This window comes from Epinephelus lanceolatus, chromosome 3 (assembly GCF_041903045.1).
Source record: "Epinephelus lanceolatus isolate andai-2023 chromosome 3, ASM4190304v1, whole genome shotgun sequence".
NCBI classification, from domain to species: Eukaryota; Metazoa; Chordata; class Actinopteri; order Perciformes; family Serranidae; genus Epinephelus; species Epinephelus lanceolatus.
Window position 1 is genome coordinate 28,762,036 of NC_135736.1, and position 23,414 is coordinate 28,785,449.

A 23,414-nucleotide genomic window follows, 5' to 3' on the forward strand; every position below is an offset into this window, starting at 1 on the left:
CTATGTTGTGACATTGTTGCTAATGTTCCACAAGACAGGCCTGAAAGATAAAAAGCAGAGACCATGCACGAGGCGAAGAAAGATGTGCCCGCTGTCTACCTCAGCTCGGCAGCTGGTTGGCGTCCATGACCTGACCTGTGCATCGCACCCTGTAATGGCTCTGCAAACTTGAGAGTGCAATGCAGATGGAGGGGAGGAGGGCATACAGTAAGAGGGAAACGAGGAGAGAGGCCCGAATCTAAACAGAGTCTGTACGCAGGCAAGAGTGAAACTTTTAGTTACTGAGGGGTCAGTGTCACTGGCTGTTGAGCAAAGAAGAAACATTTAATCGACCGCCTTCCTCCTCCACCCTCTCACTCTCTCCATCTCCCAGAGAGAGGGGTCACTGTCATCAATGGGTTTCTTTATGATTGCAGCAGCGTGTCATGTGTGCGTCTGGAGCTCTCAAAGCTGAACTTGTTCAAGTTCCCGGGTGAATAGGAATGTTGTGCACATGCACACAACACCAGGACAAGACACATACATAGACAAACTTATGTCCAAGTGTAAACACATGGGTGCACACATAAACACAAAGCCTGTGTAGTCTATCTCACAAAAAAATCTAAAAAGGAGCACAAAAATAAATAAAAAAAACAGGATACAGTGCCAAACGCATGTCTAATATAAGAGCTGGTGACCTGTGAATAAACAACTGCAATGAACCCACACGGAGGACTGAGTGCACCAACAAAGACACCGTCATGTCGAGGCGTTATGTATGTATGTGGAGATGCCCAGCTTGCACTAGCACAGATATCCCTGAACAGAGCCCATGAGGTAGCCATACCCCAGGTGGAATGCGCCAAAAGGCTGCAATCAACCACTTTCTAAGACAAAATGATAGCCTCCACAACCCAGTGTGACAGACCCCTCTATGAGAAGAGACTCAAGATACAAAGAGGTGGTTACCCTTCCTAAACCCTGAGTCCTGTCCAAATAGATGCGTAAGTGGAGAAAAATGAAATTAGCCATCTATGCCAAAAGGCATTCCAATCTTTAATGAAATTCATGTAAACATAAGCTTCATCTTCCTCTCCACCACCACGCTCCTCTGAGGAGCTGCACTGGGGTCTTCCATCATGTCCCCCCAGCAAGACCAAGCAGAAACGGCTTTATCACTATGCAACGGTAATCAAGAATTCTAACCAACGGGAATCTGCATCTCCAAGCAATGTCCAAGTGTGCTTCACTCCCAAATATGTGAGTGTGCAGAGGCGATGGTTGTCCTTCCCTGACATGGCAAAACCACAAAAGTCTCGGCAAGGGCAGAATTACGTCCCTAACCTTGCCACCACCAGCGTTCCCCTGAGAGGATACAGCAATAGCTGCAGCAGCTAACGAAAAACCTTGACGGCTAGCAGCTACATACATGCACGCTTACTTTGACGTGTTAGCTTGTCAGTTAAAGCAGAATGAAACAGGTATAAGTCTGCCACAACTCAACAACCACAACCTGTGAATGCATCTCCTGACACCAGATAATCCACGATCATAGACTATCTTGGCTGTGTTAAGAGGAAAACCTAAAAGTAAGGACAGCTGAGGAACTCAAGTGATCTTCACGGGGAAGAAAATGAGAATACCAAGTTGGGGGCCACAGGCGGTTATGAATGGGGATGGGGCACTTCCCATAGTGAGATACCTTGCAAGGTTTGAAAGAAAACTATAAAAACAAAATGATTTGTCAAATAAAGTACAAACTTTCTATGGCAAAATTACAGATTATGCTGAACTGACTGAATAATATTCAACATAACTTTTATGAATAACTGATAGGTTAATTCACTTGTATTTGTTTTATTTGACTCAGGCTTTCCCAATTAAGGAAAACTTTACTCAAATCCTGACAACATCAGTTTAACACTTACTGTGTGTGGCAAATTGCGAGTCATGTTCAGCTGTGAACTGCTCGTTGCCTCTGCCAATAATCGCATTTCACTTTAGGCACTTACTGAAAGAGCTGCAAATTGTGTCCTAGGTGGTAGCAGTGGGCTGCACAGAAGGCTCATTTCATTGCCGTCTGACCTTGCAGACTGATATTATTGTTTAAATGGAGTGTAATGAAGCATAACAAGTTTATGGTTTCTTTGGAGCATCATCATATTTGAATATTAAGCTGCCAACAGCAACAACTACTCAAAATGTTCATGTTTTTAATGACAGTAAAGTTTAAACTGATTTATCAAGTTGGCATGATTGACCTAAAGCTTATGACCTTAGATTTACAACTCTTTTGACTTATTGGGGAAGAGGGAGAATCAAATATTGACTCTACAGATGAGCATGCCACTGTGCCACACAGCTGGTGGCTGGTTGAGTGAAGAATGTCTGCTCCTTGTAGCAGCCATATAGAGGACTGTTTTGTTATCATTACTCAGGAAATAAAAGACGAAAGTAGGGATGGACTGATTTATGAGCCAAACACTGGTATCGGCCGATATTTGCTTTGTTGACTGCTGTCGCACTATCGGCAAATAAGATCTCATTCAATGGTGGCAGTGGTCGATGTTTTTCCATTGTGTCATATCAATGTTGAGCAGGCTAAAATGCAAGGCTCAACACCAACGGCACCCCGTCATTCCGGTGACAATAGAAATCGTGCCTGGGACAAACAGAGATCTTCCCCAGCATGTCTTCAGGACTGAAGGATGCAGTAAACTCACTATCTTCGTGTCAGGGGACGCACCCTATTGTTTCCCTGATAATGCTACATTGTGAACAACAAATCTGTGTTGACATCGACAGGAGGAGAGCTACTTAACACTAGTGGTAGCCTGCACTAACAGCTCACTGAGGTTCCACTGATTAACATTATGATGCAGCCAAATGTAGTCTTGCAAGATTTATTTTTTTGCAAGACATTTGAATACATATAGTGGCTTGAGGGAGAAATTTGTTGATGTTTTCACAGCAAAATAAAACAGATTTTAGAGGGAGAATTATAAGATATATATATAGTAAAATGTTTTTTTAAGCAGCTATTATTATTTTTAAAGATGTTTTCATATGAAAGAAGGTTATATTAAAGGTTGTTTCATAAATTTGTATAGTTGAATTTGTGCTCATTCAAAGACAGTGTAATTAAGGATTGAATCACTTTAAAACAGATTGGTTATTTTTTATAACAGAGATTTATTTGTTTCCCTGGGACAAAGAGGGAGAAACACAACAACAACGAAAAACATCAGTATGAGCCTTCGGCCAAATTGTTATTTTAAACATGGGTACTGACTGAGAATCGGCAAAGGAAGTGTTCAAAATGAAACTCAGCGGGGAAAACTGAATCTGAAACGATATCTTAAACATTTTATCAATTTAATTATATCCTCATTTCATTTCAACCTTTCCCATTGTCAAAGCTGATCTATTTTTCATTTGAAATCATATTGTACAAATTGTATCACTGAATAAAATAAAAAAATATATTGATTTGAACAAATATTCAACAAATACATTTTTTAGTTTAATGGGTCCATGGGAGCAGGATAACATCAAATTCACAATTCTGATTCAATCTCTGTGGATGCTCATCTTTTTCCATAAATGTTGGCCGAGCAGTCATATGATCGTGTACCCACATTAAAATTTCATTTGTAAATGTATATATGCAATAGATCATGTGCTTGTGTGTGTGTCAGTGTGTGGAGTACGGAACAAAAATAACTTCAGTATCACATCAAGTGAAGCTCAGGCCTGTCAGGTTGGGACAGAGACACTCTCACTTATGGGTGTTTTACGTCATCTGTGGAAAAAGTGAACCATGCGGGACTAAAGAACTCAAGTAGTAAAAGGAGGAGGATTAAGTGTCTTATCAACACAGATTTTTGACATCTTTAAGCTCACGAAAGGTGTTTAAATGTGATGAAAAGGTTCAAAATGCTGATTCTAAAAATAGCGACATTACTGTGGGTGATCTTGACATTTTAGATAGATTAATCTAAGGAAAGTTTCTATTTAGAAAAGGACAAAAGGTGCACACTGTGTTAAACCACAGATTTACACCTTTATAAATCAGATTATGATTCATGTTATTATTCAGCCTAATAAGGTATCAAAAATGTACTGTGTGAAAAATGTATTATAGTCCCATTCTAATTTAAAGTATCAGCACAAGAATCAAAATAATTAATAGTAGGTGAATAACAACAGACAGATTGTGTGTGAGTGTGTGTGCCTGTGTGTCTTAGGGCAGACATCACAGAGCCTCCAGAAAAGGGAAGCACATCAAATGATGTCAATACTGTTTATTTATTTTGTACAAAATAATTACATGTATAAACTGCCTGAACAGAAGCACCTCCATTGAAGCTATAATGAGGACAGCTGTATAAATCAAACAATGTGTCTTCAGGCCAGCTTTAGAATGAGTGAGGCCATCTAGAAACATGTCCTGCCAAACTTATGAGTGGAATACTGAGAAGATCAAAAGCCTCTTTCTTGTTCATAATGTACTGTTGAAGCGGTAAATTAGCCAGTGCCTGAGCCCAAGGCATGCGTGAAACCAGCAGCACACGCCGGCCTGGTCACAGTAGGAGGGGCATTCGTGTGTGTGTGTGTGTGTGTGTGTATGTGTGTGTGTGTGCGCTGAGGAGTTCAGGACAAAGGTTGGCAGAAGCAGGGTCTGATAAATCACATGATTCTCAACAGACCATTTCCTTCATATCCCTTCTCTATGGCTTTGATCTAATCTGAGCAAAGTGGTAATGGGTAAGTGTGGGCATGTTAGCTGCTCACCCACGTGCTGTCTTTGACATAATTGGCAGTAGTGTTTGCTAACCTACCTGCTGTCCTCTGACAGAAGTGGTGGATCTCCGTTGAAGGGTCTTATCCTCTGGCCTGGGATCTGAGCCTCGGGTGGGGGCCCAGTCAGAATCAGGGCTAGACCTCTGAGCTGCAGCGTCAACCTGCTCTGACACCACTGCCTGAAAGAAAAGAGAGACGGTGCATGAGTGTTTGTGAGTGAAAAACAAGGAAGAGAGAGAAAGACAAGCCCAGAGGTGCAGAGAACAACAGAAAAGTGACAAAACAAAACGTGACTCCCAAGTTAAAACACCCTGGCTCTCTAGGCAGCGGAAAAACTGCATGCATGCACATGCTCAAAACCTGCATGTGTTTAAATGCGTTTATGTGTCTATGACTTAACAGTGATTTGATATTCAGATTATTGTACATATGTTCAACAAGTGTCATCTTCAAAAAGACGATGTTCTCATATAGGTAAGGAAATAAATTAATGATCCAAATCTGTGACATCTGAGGTGAGGCTACTCGGGATGCACCAATATTCGCATTGTTCACTGCATATTAGCAAATACAGTGACATTCTTCAAAGGCAGTAGCTGATGTTTGTCTGTTGTGTCAAATCAATGTTGCGCAGGCTGAAAAGCAGAGCTTGAGACTAACAGCACCCTGTCATCCAGAGATCTTCCCTAGGACCCCTTTGGGACGAAAGGACGCAGTAATCTCACTATCCACACATCACAGTACACACTCTATTCCTTCACTGATAGTGCTACATTATGAACAACAAATCTGGGTTGAAATCGGCATTGGTTTTTGGTAAGAAACTTGGAAAAATACAGTCGCTTTAAGGAGATATTTGTGGTGTTTTTACAGTATTATAAAAAGATTTTAGAGAGGAGAATTATGATATATGATATATAGTAAAAAGGGCTTTGAAGCTGTCATTAAACCACTTTTTCATGGGAAAGAAGGTTATATTAAAGGTCGTTCCCTAAATTTGAATGTTTTCATTTTTGTACTCAATGGTAGTGTAATGAAGGACTGACTGACTTTATTTTTTTTTATTTTTTATGAAACATTTCTTTCAGTCCCTGGCACAAATAACAAAAATATAATTAACACCAATAAACACAACAATATCGGTAGTAGCGATTGGCCATTATGTTATTTTAAGCATCAGTATTGGCCCATAGATTCATAATCGGTGCATCCATAGAGGTTATAAAAAGTTTTTCAGCAATCAAAAACATCAAGACACCATAAAATGTCAACTGTCAGCAAGCAGCATCTTTGGATACATTTTGCCTTGTGTTGTCACAAATATTGATTTATGTAAGGGATAATGTATAGTGAGCCGGGGACTGTTGAAAAAAACTGCTGCGCGTCAGGGTTCCATTCCCTTGAAGGGAGTTATTTACTATAGATTTAGTAATTTACTATATTTACTATACATTATCCCGCTTAGAACATGGCTTACTACTTACTTCTTCAAGTTGTTTGTGCCGGTTTGCTCCTGACGGCCCTGTGATTTTCTCTTTTTTTTTTTTTTTTGCTGGGGACATGTCATTTTTTAGCCAAACATCAAGCGTTTTGTCCTCTCCAAAAATGTTAAAAGTGATGTCCTGAAAATGCTGCATTTTGCCACTCCGATCCTATTTGGCCTGTGTGGACTAACGTTAACTGATTTTGATGCTCCTCAGTCTCACGTTGCTATGGCATCCCTAGCAACGGAACATCAGAGCAGCGGTGCTATCTCAAGAAATAAACACTGCAGAATTTTGTTGATTGACCAATCAGAATCAAGTATTTAAGAGTGCCATGTTCTAACAATGTATATTATCATCTCTGAATATCTTAAATAAATTTCAATACTCATTTTCCTCAATTCCGATACTAAATACTACTTTCTCACTCATTTCTCTCCAACAGCTGATAACACAGTGGCGCCACAGCTGTCATTAACTCGCATTGTCGTCTTCTCATCACTCGTGTCATTCGCTCTGGTTGCATAAAGGCTTTTGCGGCTTGATTTTGTTTTGTTTTTTACTTGCACTTTATCGCTTTTCGAATGTGTGGCAATCACAAATGTTTTAGAAGCTGTGCACTACTGCAAGAAGAATACTGTTTTTGTTCATGTAAAAAATGTTTCGATTATTGTTAATGTTTACAGTCATTCTGCTTTTCTCTGCTACGAACCAAGAAAAGACCAGTCGACATCATCCTATTAAAGCTTTGTTATATTTATCTTCTGATAAAAGAAATTTAATTTCACTCTCTCAATGCCAATATGTCCCCTGGTATTATCCAAGGTATTATATTGAAGTTAGAAATTCAAGTATTGTGACAACACTAGTTTTATGATTACAGTATACAGGAAGAAATCTACAGGAGAGGTGGAGATACCAGTGGATCATAATGCAATGTTTTTATTAGGACATGACATTTTGAGGAAGCCAACAGTAAGATAACAGACATGTCGAAGTGTGCACATACATGTGGGTGGCCAAGCTGCCCACATTTCTACCTCTGACTGGATGAACAACAGTTGTCAAAATTAATTCAGGGAGACGTAGAAAAGCACACACACTGACATTGTCTCAAGTAGTTCAACATGCTAACCTTTGTATACTCAAAGTTCACACAACATTTTCATACGCTGCCAGATGTGTCATGTGGCAGTGGGACAGCTATCTACCATCTCCTGCACTGTTGTGTGTGTGCTATCATGGCCCGTCTATTTATCAGTGTCTATTCGCTGGTGTCGAGCAGCATCTGCACACCTCAGCACACAGCGGGGACTACCAAAACAAACTGAAGGGGACAATGATAAAGCAGAGGGCCCACCCACAGAGGAGCAGGTTGATGCACATACATGCACAAATGCATACACTCAAGCATATACATTCCTGTAATGCAACCGTGCAAATTGATTTTATGTCGCTTAAATGTGACATTCTATCTTCACACTCCTGCCGCTGCTGTTATGAACAGCTCTTCATAGTGATGTGTGTACAGACAAGATGATTTTCAGGGCCAGGATACATTCTGTTACAGAGACACATTCACTCTGCAGCCAAAGAGCATGTGCTGTATATACACTTTGTATAAGCTCAGTGACGGCTGAGTCCTTTATCTTATCTAACACTCACTCATATACCTCTTGACTCCATCACCTTTGCTGCATAAATTCTCACCTTTCTTTTCTTAAGTCCTTAATAAAAAGGTGTGAAACTCTAAAAAACAGATTCACCAGCTGCTATCAACAACACATCAGCTTGCAACACATCAAATCAGAGTCTTCTGACAAACAGAGGGATTCACAACTGTGTTTTACTGGGAGGCCAGGTAGTCAAGAAAACCGCACAGGATGTCATCACCTTTTTTCCGACGAGTCCTGATTGCATTATCAGAAACCTGGCATCTGGGCGTGACCTTGTTAACTGCCAGGGTAATCAACTTTAACCAAAGGGGAGGAGAGGGGATGATAAATTATTAGTGAGGAAGATTTTGTTCATGTTTTATTAAATTGGCCTGTCAAAGGGGGTTGGTCAAATTATCTGGGGCCTCGTTTATTGGAGGCCGGCCATATTGGCGCATCTGTTACAATTATTTATAATTTCCAGGCAGTCAGGAGGACGGACTGGGTTTTTCGGCATCAGCCACATAAAGCAATTTAGAAATTAACTGATGCGGGAGTGTCTGAGTTTTTTTTCCTCTCACAATCTCTCTCATCCCCATCCTGGTTTTTATCCAGCAAAAAATAAAACAGGGAAACTGTGAGACAGTAAAGGAGCAAGGATGCAAAAGGGAAAAAATAAACATATTACAAGCAGCTTAGTGAAAGCAATGGACAGGGAGAGAGCACGAGATTGAAAGAGAAGAAGAGAGCATGCAGGTGCAGTGAAAAAAAAGAGCAAGAGATTGTGGGGAGGCTGAGGGAGGGAGGGAAAAAAAAGAGAAAAGCTGGTCTTGGTAATTACTGAACACGATTAGGTTCTTGGGGGAACTTGTCTGGCACTCGCGGCCCTCGCTGCTGAGGATGCGGCAGGCAGGACCATATGGAGGGAGGCTTGTGATTGTGCTCCCTGAAGCTCGTGACCCGTCTGCTGCCGAGCCCTTGAGCTGAATGTGAAATGAGACTTGCCAGGCCTAATGTTCTACACATGCACCATTTATGCCACAAAACAAATCTGATCACTGTTAATTATGGAGCAGCTATAATCAGGAGGGGCCCCCGCCACACACGCACACGCACACACACACACAACTACATGCATACGCAAATACATACTCACATCTGTGGAGCGACAGCATTTGTGAAAGTGATTGGATAGGCTTCAGAAGAGAGGGCTAGAAGGTACATGCCCCCCACCAGGCCAGGTGCACTTTGTATTCAACATGGTGATTCTTCAAAGAATATGTGTGTGCATATATGTATGAGTGTCTGTGTGTTAACTGGTAATGCACTGAGGAAGGACTCTATAGAAGGACAGCACACAGTGAGTAGGATGTATGCTTTGTATGTGTGTGTACACAACCCTGAGTCCTCCCACACAGCCTGTTTGACCTGAGTGTATGTACTTAAACGAGTGAGTGCATGTATCTGCAGTGGCACATGGCTGTGCTTCATTAATGAGGCGAACTGTGCTACACAGAGGTTCTCATCTAATGAGAGCAGTTGAGCTGGTAAAACACACCACTGGAGTCCATGTCATTAGTATGTCTCTGGTCCAGGACATGGCCCGGCTCCAAACACACGCTCATATACAATCTCATGTTGACAACAGCGATAATACTGATAACACACTCGGCATACACAAGATAAGTGGTTGACAGAAATAGCATTATAAGCCGTGAAACATTTATCAGACTGTAATTCTTGAGAATTATTTGAATTTCTAACCTTTACACTGTGTGTTCGTATGGAAAGGATGACTGATGTGTCTGAGGAGGAAAGGCATATGTAAATACAAGCAGCAGGTTGCACTAAATTTTTAAAATACTCCTAGGGAGGTCCTAACAGTTAAGTTAAAGGAGTGCCATTCCAGATGGGAAAAAACTGAGAGCAGCCAGAGTCAAAATGAGACCCATGTGAAAGACAATTCAAAAGTATCTGACATATACAAGCTTTCCATCACATTTTACTGACCATTGGCAGAAAAACTAAAAGTACCCTTTATCCTTATACTCCTCTGTACCTTACTGCACTGAGTATATAAACATACACAAAGGAATCCTCTGGCTGACTGCATTCTGTTTGTTGAGCTCCTGGCTGAAAAATTAATATCCATGTTTCCTTGTAGCATTACGGTTTCATCGTTTTCACTTGATGGTTGCCATTAATGATGATGATGATCAAAAGAAACACCTCACCTAAGGTGAACGTGACCCGCCAAAATGGTGGATGTATTAATGCGCACATGCGTGTAACCAGCACTTTAATTATATATCTGAAAGCGTTTAGATTGGCTAACATAAATAACAAGGCAGAAGCAGACGGTAAAAACAATCTCAAAAAGCTAGAGACGAACCAGGTGGACTTTTTTCAATCCATAAAAAATGACCAAAAAAAGCCCGGTCACCTTGGGAGATGTTGTTTCCGTGCTCAAGTTTCAGTCTAAAAAACCCATATGAGGGACTTGAGTGTTACAGGGTTTCAACACATTTTTACTAATGAATAATTTTGAAGAGAAATATTCGCACATCCAACTGTCTCAGATGCAGGTGCGCTGGAAAATATCACTTGAGTCTTTGAACAGTAAATCCCGCACACTGCTCTCGCGAGAGTGTTAAACAGTCTTGATGAAGGTCCAGGTAGACCGAAACGTTAGCATTACTAATAAATTGTGAAGCTGAGCAAGAGCAGTGTGCCATATTTTCTGTTCAAAGACTCTACTGATAAATTTTAAAATCTTTTCCATAACTATTCGGAAGTTTGCAAATCTTAGGATAGCAAAGGAATGGGCCGCCTTATTCTGCCTCTGACCTGATATTATTATCCTAAACCTAACCAATACCACTCATCTTGCTAAACATAACCAATCCAACCAATGAAGGCATTGACTATTAGCCAATCCAAGGGAGGGTAGGGTCATTCCTTCTCAAGCCGAGGATTCACATATTTGCTGACTGTTCCATAATATTTGAAACCATTGCTATGACTTTATTTAAGTAGATTAAAATGAGTAATCCTATATAGCAATAAAAGCCACACATTATTACACACACACACACACACACACACACACACACTTCCCAGGCACATGAGGATATGCAAACTGCCAGCACTTGCTAACTTTACTTGCTTGTTAGACATTCCCGCCGCCAACTAGCTGCATGTGCTAATGTGTATCATGTAATACTAGCAACTGGTAACTACTAGTACATTTCAACAGTCACAGAATGCAGCACAATATTTTAAATTAGTAATGGGAGAAAGGCATTTTGCGTAACGTTACTCATGTTTTGGGATTTTTATTAACATATTTTAAACAATAGCCAAAACAAAGTATTTTCAAGACTTTTCCAAATCATTCTGTTAATTCTAAACCAGTGGTTCCCAACTGGTGGATTGCGGTTCACAAGTTGGTCATCGGTCCATTCTGAAAGAACCTCAAGTGACTCGCGAACGTGTTAACTTTGTAAAAAAAAAACATGCTTCATCTTTAAATAAAGTGAATATCAGGCACAGAGCTTTTATTTTGAAGTTCCGTTTCTTGCTGTAATGTCAGTGACTAACAGACAGCTACTTGACAGAGACAGCAAACTAGCTCGATCGTATGGCCAAATGCAAGTATGATGCTGAGTATATTAAACTGTGTGAACCTTGAATAAATGACTTAAGAGAAATCTGGACCCTGTGGCTGGACCAGTTTGGAACCACTGTGTAAAACCATTTCCAGGCCTGGAAAACAGTTTCTCTAGTTTCATAACCTTTCCACAAATTTCATAACCATGGGAACCCTGGTGTTAATGATATTTTTCAAATCAGAAGCTAAAACTAGCTGTATTAAGTGAAGTGGCTTGGCCTTGATGAGGTGTCATATCTACAAGAATTACTGTATTTAACAGTGTGGAAATAGGCTTTTGTCATAGAGACCTTTACTTGTCACAGCAGGAAAAGAACAGCTGTTATTAATAACATTAATGATGCCTCTTTCTATTCAAGGGTCCTAGTGTGTCAGTGAGCCAGCATTCACAATAACAGGACCCTGACACTGCAGCAGCTAAATGGAAACCAGCCATCATTATTTTCTTTATTTATACCTGTGCTTTTCTGACTGTAACATGCCAAACTGTTCTTCATACAAAAATGCCTGTTTTACATTAAAAAAGTTTCAGTAACATTGAAAAGACATAAGGCTTCTTTCTCTTACATTCATATGAAACTTTTCTGGAGTGAATGAACATGCCTAATTTTCCCTTTCCAATGCTGATGAGAGAATAACCAGGGCTTTGAATGACTGCCCACACAATTAACAACTTACCACTAATTTACTGCGCTGAAGGTTCCAGAAAGCCTGAGGTCTGCTATGGATTCTAATGTTGGTCTTTAATCACCACACAACTCTGACAATAGCCAAACACTGGACTACTATAAATACAATGATGCAGTGAGGGAGATTGTTGTAGATGATTAAATGTTCACTCTAGCTAGTTTTTTTTCCACTAATGAGGACTCTCTTCCCTGCCTCTCTAGAAATGTGATGGTGACCACCCAACCTGGCAACCCAAACCTCCGCAACCTGGCAGTTTGTTCAGACTGCAACTCATTGTGCGTGGGGGTCACCCAGGTGCCTGACAATCGACCAGGCCCTAGAGCAAGAAGATCAGGGCATGAGGCCATTTTCTGTCTGACATTATGGAGATATCGCACTGTTTTCAGTACACACACTGAGACACATGCACAATACAGAACACTTCTGAAAAGTGCCAGTGGTGCTGCAACAATAAGTCAATTTGTTGATGAACCACTCTCTGTAAACAGATATCTGCATAGGAATTAGGGCTGGGTGATATGATGGTATATACCGTGCAACAGTAAAAATATGTCCACCAGTAGAGATTTGGCAATATCGATTTTTACTCTGGGAGCTACTCCGGGCAGGCTATGTAGCAAATCAGGGCTGGATTCTTGTGTAATCTCAGAAATACAGCTGCCTCACAAGGTAACGATTAACGATTTTTAACGACGAACGATTTTGGAAGACATGGAGGAGGAGGGTTAAGTTGTAAATACCGAAACCTGTAACACTTATTATTTTTCTAAGGAACATTAAAGCTTCCATTTTTTATTTTTTTTTTTAACCCAACTGTTGTTTTGTGGGGGTAACTTTTTTTTTTGTTTGTAAGGAAGTTCCAAATAAAAGAAGAAAATGATCAACTACTGTATCATAACAAATGACACCACTGTAATAGAAAATTACATAAACAGTGATCGAAGATATAGGTCATACCGTCCACCCCTAATATGAATGCAGAATCTTTTGGCAACAGGACAAGTTTTGGTATCACAAGCGTTCTGGTTTCTGTTTGTGGTCTGATGGCATTCTAGGCAGTATTAACCAATCATTTTTGAACGGGCTCTGGTTGCATGCAGGTAAACAGTCCATGTGGACAGCAAAAGAAGCAGATTGCATTGGTCAACATGCAATCTTGACACCAATCGGCTATCATCTGATGAAAATTTGCTTTTTATTGGCTTTTTAAAATATTTATCTGCATTCATATGCAGAAATCTGTTTATCTGTCCATTGAGAGATTAGACAAAATATCCATCCAACCTCATTCTTGTGTCCACATTGGTAACTGGACTGTAAACCATGACCAGTGCATGGAAGAGGAAGTCTTGGGTGTATAATGGATATCCTCTGGGTACAATAACACCCCCACAATACTGGCCGTTGCCCTAAGCGGCTAATTCTCGTGAATTTGATATCTCAAGAACACCTTGAAGGAAATGCTTCAAATTTGGCATACCCGTTCTCGTCAAAGCGAGCGTCCCCTCAGACTCAACGATGAACTAAGATTTTGGTGGTCATAGGTCAAAGGTCAAGGTCACTGTGATCTTGTCTCATTCTTGTGAACATGATATCTCAAGAACGCCTTGATGAAATTTTTTTCACATTTGGCACAAACGTTCACTTAGACTCAGTGATGAGGTGATCTGATTTTAGTGATCATAGGTCAAAGGTCAAGGTGACCTTGCATCTTTCTCATACTTGTGAACATGGTATCTCAAAAATGCTTGACAAAACTTCAAATTTGGCAAAAACGTCCCCTTAAGATGAACTGATAAGGTTTCAGTGGTCAAAAGTCAGGGTCACTGTGACCTTGCATCCATCTCATTCTTGTGAATGCAATGTCTCCAGAATGTTTTTAGGAAATTTCTTCAAATTTGGCACAAATGTTCACTTGGACTAAAGAATACACTGATTAGAATGGGGTGGTCAAAGGTCAAGGTCATTGTGACCTTACAAAACATGTTTTCGGCCATAACTCAAGAATTCTTACGCTAATTATGACAAAACTTCACACAAAATATTTAATAGAATATAATGATGAAGTGTTGGCTTTTTATATCCAAAAGGTCAACGGTCAACTTCACTGTGACATCATAATATTCTGCATAATACACTCTTCTAACCATCTCAGGAACAGAAGAGGAGAGATTTGGTCAGATACATAATTGGTGACACTAATCTTGGGTGCTGTGTTGGGGGACAATGGGTGTGAAGCTTCCATGTTTTCACAGACATGGATGTAAACTGTAAGAGAAACTTGACTGGACGCATATGAACACAGGGCGGTAATCTTAGTTCCTGTTTTAAATTACTTAAAACTGAATATTATTCAAAGTTTGCTCTGGCAAACTGTGATGGGCATATTCTTCTGGCATTTTTTCCCTAAATGATAAAACGTAAAGACTACAACAGATTAATTGACAATAAAAAGTATCGTTAGATAAGAATTAGGTACAAGAATCATATTTTTTCTATATGCAGTGGAAACATTACTGTTTAAAAAAAAAGAAAAGCAAGTTTATTTTTTTAACCTAGTACTAGTCCTGCGGGTTAATTCATATAGGAGATAACAACTTTTTTTAACTGAGAGCAAACAGAATAGTTTGATTATTCTAGACATTGTTGAAGTCTTCCTACAAAGAGTTAACTTGACACAAGACAGAAGAGAACAGATAGTCAATTTTGGTACACAGCATGGAAGTATAACACACAATGGGTGTTATTCCTCTCACCCACCCGCCTCCTTTATCCCTGCTCCCCCCCTAAACCACTGCGGGAGGGGTGTTCAAAGCCGTCGCTCTGGTCCATATTCAAATGAGCGCTGCATCTCCCCCCTGTGCTCCCGTTGCGATCAGCACTTTGATCACCTCCAATGGTAACTTCCACCAAAACATTTAAAATTAAAATCAAATCTGCCTTAACAACCTGAGCATTAGAATTTAACAGGTGTTCGGGAGGAAGTTGTTACAGAATTTGCGATTATGTGCTCGGATACACACACCTTTAGTCAAACACGCACCTACGCAGACACACATACACACAACCTGTCAGTGAAATTACAGAGTGGGAAACAGAAAGCCCTCCTGACTGAGTGCTATACCTTGGGATACCTGATCTGTTCACTTTGATGTCAGTAGGTAAGAAAGTTAAAGAAACAAATCAGCCAGACAGCAGCTACATGTGTTCAGTAAACAAAAGTTCATATTAATTCTTAACGTAGGTTATATACACGGTATTTTTGTAATTATATCTCAACCCTGGATATGTCTGATGAGTTTTTTCATTCTGACCCACATGGAGAGGAGACACAGGGTGGAGTGCATGTTCTGTGTAATAAAATAAACACATACGTGCATTCATGTACATACTGCTCATACAAGCATGCATGTACACACACATGCATGCCTACACTACACACACAGCACTAACTGCATCTTCTCTAAATGCAGTATTAATTACTGGGGGAACACTGCAGTACTGTATTTAATTACTGACTAAATGATCCATTTATATTTCACCGCTGGTTAAATTAACAGGGTTAAGTGAGACAGGGCGATTGTAACTCACTTAACATTTGAGCTGATATCTTTTAACTTCCAGTCTGGGGGCAGCACTATCAGAAAACATCAACCAATCAAATTAAACAATTACAGTCTGTGGAGGCACAGAAATTACTCAACTGCTGTAAAAATATTATCTTCCGCAGCATCAGCTGCAGAGTTGCTTTATTTGCAATAGGATGTAGTTTCAACTGAAGTGAAAGTCATACCACAGAACAGATTGAGAAACTCATTATAACAACAAATGCAGTGCCCTGTAATGTTTATGGAATGAGACTATGTGACTGCAGAGTGTAAAGTAGAGATACCTGTTACTACTCACGTCTTTGACACTGTGTGGTCCAAGTAACACCTATCACCATATCATTAGGAGTTGTTTAAGCCCACTTAAAACATGGCTGCAGCATTAACTTTATACCAGAGCCTCCATTGCCCTGGAGCAATAGTTCAAAAGGTAGTAAGCTAAAGACAAACCCCTGCTGACTGACAGATGTTAGAACTGTAACTCCAACATCATCTTCAAGAAGATTACGGCTCCAATTAAATCACCTCTCCCCACCTCTTATCTATCTTTGCTATCTGACGGGAGTGTGTTAAAAGGACTTCCAGGTACTTGGGTGGGAGGATAGAAAGAAGATAGATAACGTAGGAAAGTCAGGGAGTGCATGTGTACCCAGGACAGAGAGCTGGAGAAGATCAGATAGCTGACATGAAAGACACTGTGCTTACAGCGATGGATGGATCAAGGGTGAACTAGAGCGATATTAAGAGAGTGATTCTCAGTTAAAGACCACCACCACAGGCTATGCTGGGGCTTGTCAGTCATTGCTGTGCCTACTAATCCACCTACGCATTGCTGTCTCTGTACCTTAGGACAATTAGACAGTAGTTCCAGACAGGTGATTGAGAGAAGCATCATAATGTAATATGTTTGTTATGTAAGGACATTATGTAGAGGACTCATAAACATACATATGTTGTTGTCCATATCCACACAAATACATCTATGTACAGTCTGTTAGGTTCAACAGCTCCTGTAGCAGAGCAGATATTATAGAAAACCACTGTTTAGCCTCAAGTTGTGATGCACTTGATGAACTCTAAAAGGAGATGGCCTCTGTGGGGGAGATGGTGAAGAATTAGAGGGCTGCTTACCTTAAAGTTGGTTTGTCTGTTTGTTGAGGGTTTAAGGGGCGTGTGCTGAGCCTGCTGTTGCTGCTGTTGTATCTGTTCTTGCTGCTGCTGTTGCAGCTGTGCCTGTAGCTGCAGGATGTGTTGGTCTTTTTGAGCCAGCAGGCTGCTGAGGTTCTGGTGACTCTGACGGAGGTTGGCCTCACTCGACACGAGGGCCTGGTAGCACTGACTCAACTCCTTGTACAGCTGTCAACAAACACAAATAAGAATACAGGGTTTGAAAAGCAGGTGGGGGGCTGTGGAGGCAATGGGGTGGATCATGTCAGCCAGAGATAGGAGGAAGATGAGACAAAATCACTCATGAGATTGGGTGTGGGACAATATATAATTTTAAACACTTCTTGAATCGTGATTTTGGCCAGAATAAACATGACATGAAATTTTCATATCCTCCCAATGCCTAACTGCATGAAGACTGACAGATTATTTCATAAGGGGATGATTTCTTAATTCCATAGTAGTAGGAAACACATCTAAAATAATCTAAGTAAGGATGAAAAGAAAAAAAATGGGATTATAACAAAACAAAAAGAAGATGATGATATGAAATATGACCAAATATGTTCCTTGAAGTTCATATTTTATGACTCATAATTGCCTCAAATTACTCCCTATCCCTCTCTGTGTGAAATGCTGTGTACAGCACAGTGGTAGAGTCATTAGACAGAGAGGTGGTAGGTTGAGAGCTCATTCACAGTAACAGGATACAGTGAGAAAAGTCCTTCTTTTCTGGCACAAGTCAAATAATTGTAGGTTACAGCTAGCTTGGAAATAAATCACCACAGCTGGTGAGGCCTGAGTGGAGAGCAATAAAGTGGTTATAATAATGACGAGTCTGAGGTTTGGCATATGTTTGTGTGTGTGTGTGTGTGTGTGTGTGTGTGTGTACCCTCTGATAGGAGGTGGTGTCAGCAGTATGTGCCTCTTCTTGGTTCCTCAGGACTCTCTGAGTGTCAAGGTTCAGTCCTTCCAGTTGCTTGATCAGATGGCTCTGCTCTGCTGCATGCTCTGTGCTCTGTCTGTACAGCATCTGCACCTCTGCCAGCTCACAGCTTTACACACATGCAAACAAACACATGCAACATGTTACACAAATCTATACTGTACATGCACTGTGACTGTTAAATAAAAATATTGTTTATCAATACACACAACGGAGCAGTAATGCCATTCTTTTCCTCGTTAATTTACTAGAATTAAATGTCCAGGTTTTTGGATTTAATTCAAGCCTATAAATATAGAAAAAAATATATTTAAAAATGTGTGAAGAGGTCAGAGAACTTGAATTACTTAAACTTTACAATTGCTGTTCTCAGTTTTTATGATTAAATGAAATGTATAAAATGTGTTATAGAGATTTAATAATCACCTGAATTTCTGTCAACATAGCAATAGCAGCATTAAAGTTTACTTCTAAAATTTCTGTCTTGTCCCATGGAAGTACCAGAAAGTGCCCCACTAACTCGTGAGGAAATCTTGACTCACCTAGCTAAAACCCAAAGAACGGTCTCTAGTCCTGATGTGACTGACATGTCAGAGTGCCTCTGGCATTAAAACAGAAAAGTAGTTAAAAAAGGTTGAGATTACCACTAAGGCTCCTACGGTTCTCACAGTTTTTATCATATCGACTAAAGCTTAGCCAAAGCCTGCCCTGTTTCCCTTTTCTCCTTCTTTTAAATCGCATCCACTATGCAGGGCTTATCAAATGGCTTTAGGTGAGCCTGAGCGGAAGAAATCTGTGTCACCCCCAAGCCTCACAGCATAGAGAGCACTATACTAACTGCTCCACACAGTAAACCATGTGAAGCAATGTTTACATGTTTGTCTACACTGGACAGGTGCGTACTTTCTTTCAATAATGACATAACCCAAAAATATAACCAAGTTACAAGAAAATAGACACTGAGGTGTATTGGGTGATGCTTAAGTTAAGGCCAGGCTCACCGAAGTTGATTGAGCTGCCCCTCTTTTGCTGCCACCTCGTTCTCTTTGGAGGAAAGCTGAGCTGGTAGACTGCGACTGTGGCTCTGCAAGCTGGACAACTCCTGCCGAGTGCTGTGTAGCTCTTCCTCCAACTCCTGGTGAAGAAGAGTAACAATAGTTTGAAAATAGAGTGCTATATGTTTGTGCTGCATTTACATGGCTTAGTCTTCAGTCCACTGCAAACTAGTGAGGTTGCTTACTCTGCACTAGAATCAGAAATGTTTAACTTCACAATGTGATCAAATCCAAACAACCCCCATTTGATACCTGCTGTCTACACTGCACACGTTTCAGCCATGTCTGTTGTCCATCTCAGATCCATCTGATGAAACGGAAACTCTCCATGCAGCTGTCTGCACTGGCTCTACATTACAGCTCACATTTCTATGACACTTTAAGTTGGTAACAGCATTCTAAGCATTTTCAAGCTCTAAATCTATTTACTTCCACCTTATAAATGTAACTTCACTGGTGCATTGGGCTGTAACCACTGTCAAAACACATCTGAGTGCACAGCAGCACTGTGGCAACACAGATCCAGTGGAGAGACACCGACGTAGGACTGCAGCTGCTGCTACTGCTTTGCTTTCACTGTGCAGCAGGTCTCGACAAGGTGTTAGTGACAGCTTTTTCTTAATAAGAATAAACCATTTGAGCTGGGCAGGTTGCACGGCATCAAACACACAAAGGTCCCCAAACCTAGATGAATTAAATGTAATTAAATAGCCTTTCATGGGGCAGGAAATAACCATATGCAAAATTAATTAGTCTTCGGAAATCACAAGAAAGGACATGAAAAGATGCCATGACATGTAGAGCATATAAAACGGCAATCACGTTTGTTTTGTGTCTTTACATGGGGAGGATAAGAAACATAGCGGACAGTACAGTGGACTAAGGTAACCCTGCAGGAAAACTCACGTTTCAGGGTTTAGGATGAAGGTTTTGGGGTTTTCAGGCAAGTGGGTCAGAAATCTGCTTGCCCAAAGTCAATTTTTACTTGCCTCTATGCAAATAGTGTTATTTATTAGCAGTTATCAAATAAAGATACTTAAGTTTACGGTCATGTTGTGACATTTTCAGAAACTTTGAAAAACAAACCTGTTTAGCACACCTTGCTTTCAAACTTGTGGCAAACTGTGCAATACACAGTTGGAGTTTTGCCCATGTCCTCTAACAACACCCAAATAAACTCCTGTTTCCAAGGTAACTGAAATGCCTACTTGCACTTCAGCTCATAGACTTTGTCTCCGCCCTCCACCATTTTCTCGCAAGTGCCCGCTCAGTTATGCACATGTGCATCTCTCAACAGAGATGAGAAGGAAGCAATATGGCTCACTCCCTTGCTACTTCCATCATCAGCTATGGAAAAAAAAACGTGTTCAATTCTTTCTTACCACATGCCCGATCTGGAATTTTACTTTCCCCGGCTAATCAGGCAATCCTTATTGTTGACCCTGATGACTTAATAAGACTGTTAATGTCATTTATTTAAAACAAAGTTTGTTCTGTCAAGCAGGTACTTCCATAAGTGTTTACATAAGTAGATATAATAAGGAAGATCACTAAATCTCCACTAGCTTTAGGGCTCCCTTTCATTTTGTCCGCCCCCTGCAGGTGTACCTGATCTCAACACGCACCAGATTAAATTCCAAATTCCCGTACAAAACTTTGCTATGTAAAACAAATTGGCATGATGTATCCACTGCACAGCCCATGTTCTCCATCTCCATCTCTCAAATCAATGTATGATACAAAAAATGAGGAACAGGTGGAGTGTCTTAGGCTGTGATGGATGTGCATAGACTAGTTGCTGGGCTCCATCCTGTCCAAGTGTAATTACTCTGCAGCCCTGACTTATTCAAGACTTTCTGTCTGACTCCATTTGACTAGCGTAGCAATATGTTTCATAACGATTAGTCTATAAGGGGGGGGAGAATGTGCGCTGCTACTATGTACTGAGACTCAAATATTGGCAGGCAGTGGATATCTGTAAGGGGATGGTAAGAGTCGGCAGGTTGAAATGCGAATGGACTTTGATTGTGACCTGATTGGTTGAATGTTTTAATAGCAGCACTGCTGTCACTGTCTAATCACTGTATGTCTCATGTCTACAGAGATGGGAGGCATTGATTTATACGGACAACTGGAGCAATGAACAGCTTCTGAAAATTAGCTGCTTGCATAATTTGGGGGAAAATGAATGACTCACAACAACTACAAACTCTTGCAGCCACACAAGCAAATGACTTCACAAAAGTTCCTTTCAGTTGTGGTCAGCTCAATTCATTTTTCACCCCAACCAAGATAGATCTGTCTCCCCCATGTTGAATCATAATTTTTCCTTCCTTTGAATATAGTCCCTGCATATTTAAATGGTGTGCTTTGCTACAGAGATCTTTTCATATTCACATGCTGAGGAGGAAAGGGTATGAGGGATCAGAGAGTTCAAGGTCTGCAGAAGAAAGGGAAAGCTTGAGGATGGGGCCCTTCCCGCACAACTTTGTGTTTGTATGTGTGTCTGAATGGACTTGTCCCCATGTTCATACCTTGACTCTGGCCTGTGCGGCATCCCTCTGGTCTCGTTGGCTGTTGGCCTGCCTCTCTTTCTCCTCCAGGTCAGCTCGCAGGGCGGCCCAGCGGGAAGTTAATCCCTCTTTCTCCTCCTCTAGAGCCTGCACCACCTGCCGCTCCTCCTCCTCTTTTCTCCGACACTCCATCTTCATTTCCTGGATAAGAGACGTGTGTGTGTATGTGTGTGTGTGTGTAAAGAGGAGAGTGGGGGGTCATGAGGGCCAAATAAACAATGGTGACGGAAGGAGAGAAATAGGAGAAAGTAGGGATTCAAACTGAGAAAATGAGAAAAGGAAAGATGGAAAAGTACAAAAAGAGAAGCAACCCATGGGGTTGAGGCTGAAATGAATATGTAAACAGTGGACCGGCTTTGCTGCGGGAGCCCCCTGCATGGGCTGCTGATTGGCCAAGGTCACCTGTGCCGTATGACTGGACCCACGCCGCCAGATGTTGGCTGGCGTGGGCCGAGACGTGCCGCAAGAGCTGGGCTCATGCAGGTACAGGGGCCAGTGTGTCGGCTTTAATGACAGGCTCCTAATGAGAATGGTGCTTGCTGCAAGACCCATTAGACTCAACCTAGGTCTCCTTTGATGCTGTCCCCCACAATTTCTCGCCATGAGACCTCACCAAGACTGTGTAAGGACCATTCCTTTATCAATTAATCATAGCCAGGTCCCAACTAAGCATAATTAGGGAGAAGCCACACCATCACATGCACACTTTTCACTTTCCCCCACTGAAGCAGTCATTAAGTATTTATCTGCAAGTTAACAACCTGCTTTCCTTTCTCTCCCCCTTTCTCTCTCGCTCACACACACACACACACACACACACACACACACACACACACACACACACACACACACGCTCACACACACTTTCCAGCTGTTAAGTATTCTCTGTTGTCAGTAGCACGAAAGAAAGCTAAAAGCAAGAAAGGGTGAGACAGAGCGAGGGTGAAAGGCGAGAGGAGAAGACACAAAGACACAGAGATTGTGTTCAGGAGGGCTTAGCAATCCTCTTTCTCTTCTAAATGATTCAAATGCCTGTGGCTATAGCCACGGGGGACTTGTCGTTCTCTGTGTCACACAGAAAAGAGACTTTTCAACTCCAAGGCCCAGACTGCCACGGAAAATTTGTTCCACCAACCTTAAGTTCCTGACTGTTATTGACCAGTTGTTCACGCAGAGCTGTCAGCTCCTTCTTCATTAGGGCACTCTCCTCGTCCACTGTCGTCCTCCTGTGTACCAAGTTGTTAATCTCCTGCTGCTGCCCTGTCACTTTCTGTGGCAGACAGCGAGACAGGAAAAAAAGACAGAGAGCGACACAGAGAAAGAGAAAGAAAGAGAGAAAAAAAGATTATATTATGGATATAAAGGTGGCTTGGGCGAGTCTGGAAAAATACAGATGCTTTGCGTTGGTTTTCGGACTGAACCACCAACCCATCGGAATAACCAGGTATTAAGCCTCACTGCTCAAAACCATATCTGTAAATATTAAGTAAAAGAGTGTTAAAAATAAAAAAATCTATGATTATTTTTTACCCTTGAGCATGTTGCAACAGAAATAGGGCTGAAACTTATGATTGTTAGATCTATAGCACATCAGAAAACAGTGAAACATGCTGATCGCAATATCCTAGAGCTCAAGGTGAAGTCAGTAAATGTCTTCACCAACAATCCGAAACCCAAACATATTCTTTTTACAGCTAAGAAAGTGCATTTAGTAGAGTTCAGATCTCTGTCAGGTGGCCTCGTTCTGGGTGCAGCTGCCAGAGTTGATTGCAGACACTCTA

General features: G+C 41.1%; 1 protein-coding gene across 2 annotated transcripts in view; it reads right to left on the bottom strand.

The window, feature by feature from the left end:
* cntln (centlein, centrosomal protein) overlaps positions 1-23,414 on the bottom strand; it is a 118,027-nt gene that overhangs the window by 82,739 nt on the left and 11,874 nt on the right. For both annotated transcript variants that reach the window (XM_033623179.2, XM_078166220.1), the window contains 6 exons: positions 22,769-22,903; positions 21,595-21,774; positions 19,007-19,140; positions 17,952-18,114; positions 17,024-17,248; positions 4,824-4,964 (listed from right to left, as the gene is read on the bottom strand). In XM_033623179.2, the coding sequence (XP_033479070.2) occupies positions 4,824-4,964; positions 17,024-17,248; positions 17,952-18,114; positions 19,007-19,140; positions 21,595-21,774; positions 22,769-22,903 (978 nt within the window). The remainder of the gene's footprint in view (positions 1-4,823; positions 4,965-17,023; positions 17,249-17,951; positions 18,115-19,006; positions 19,141-21,594; positions 21,775-22,768; positions 22,904-23,414) is intronic.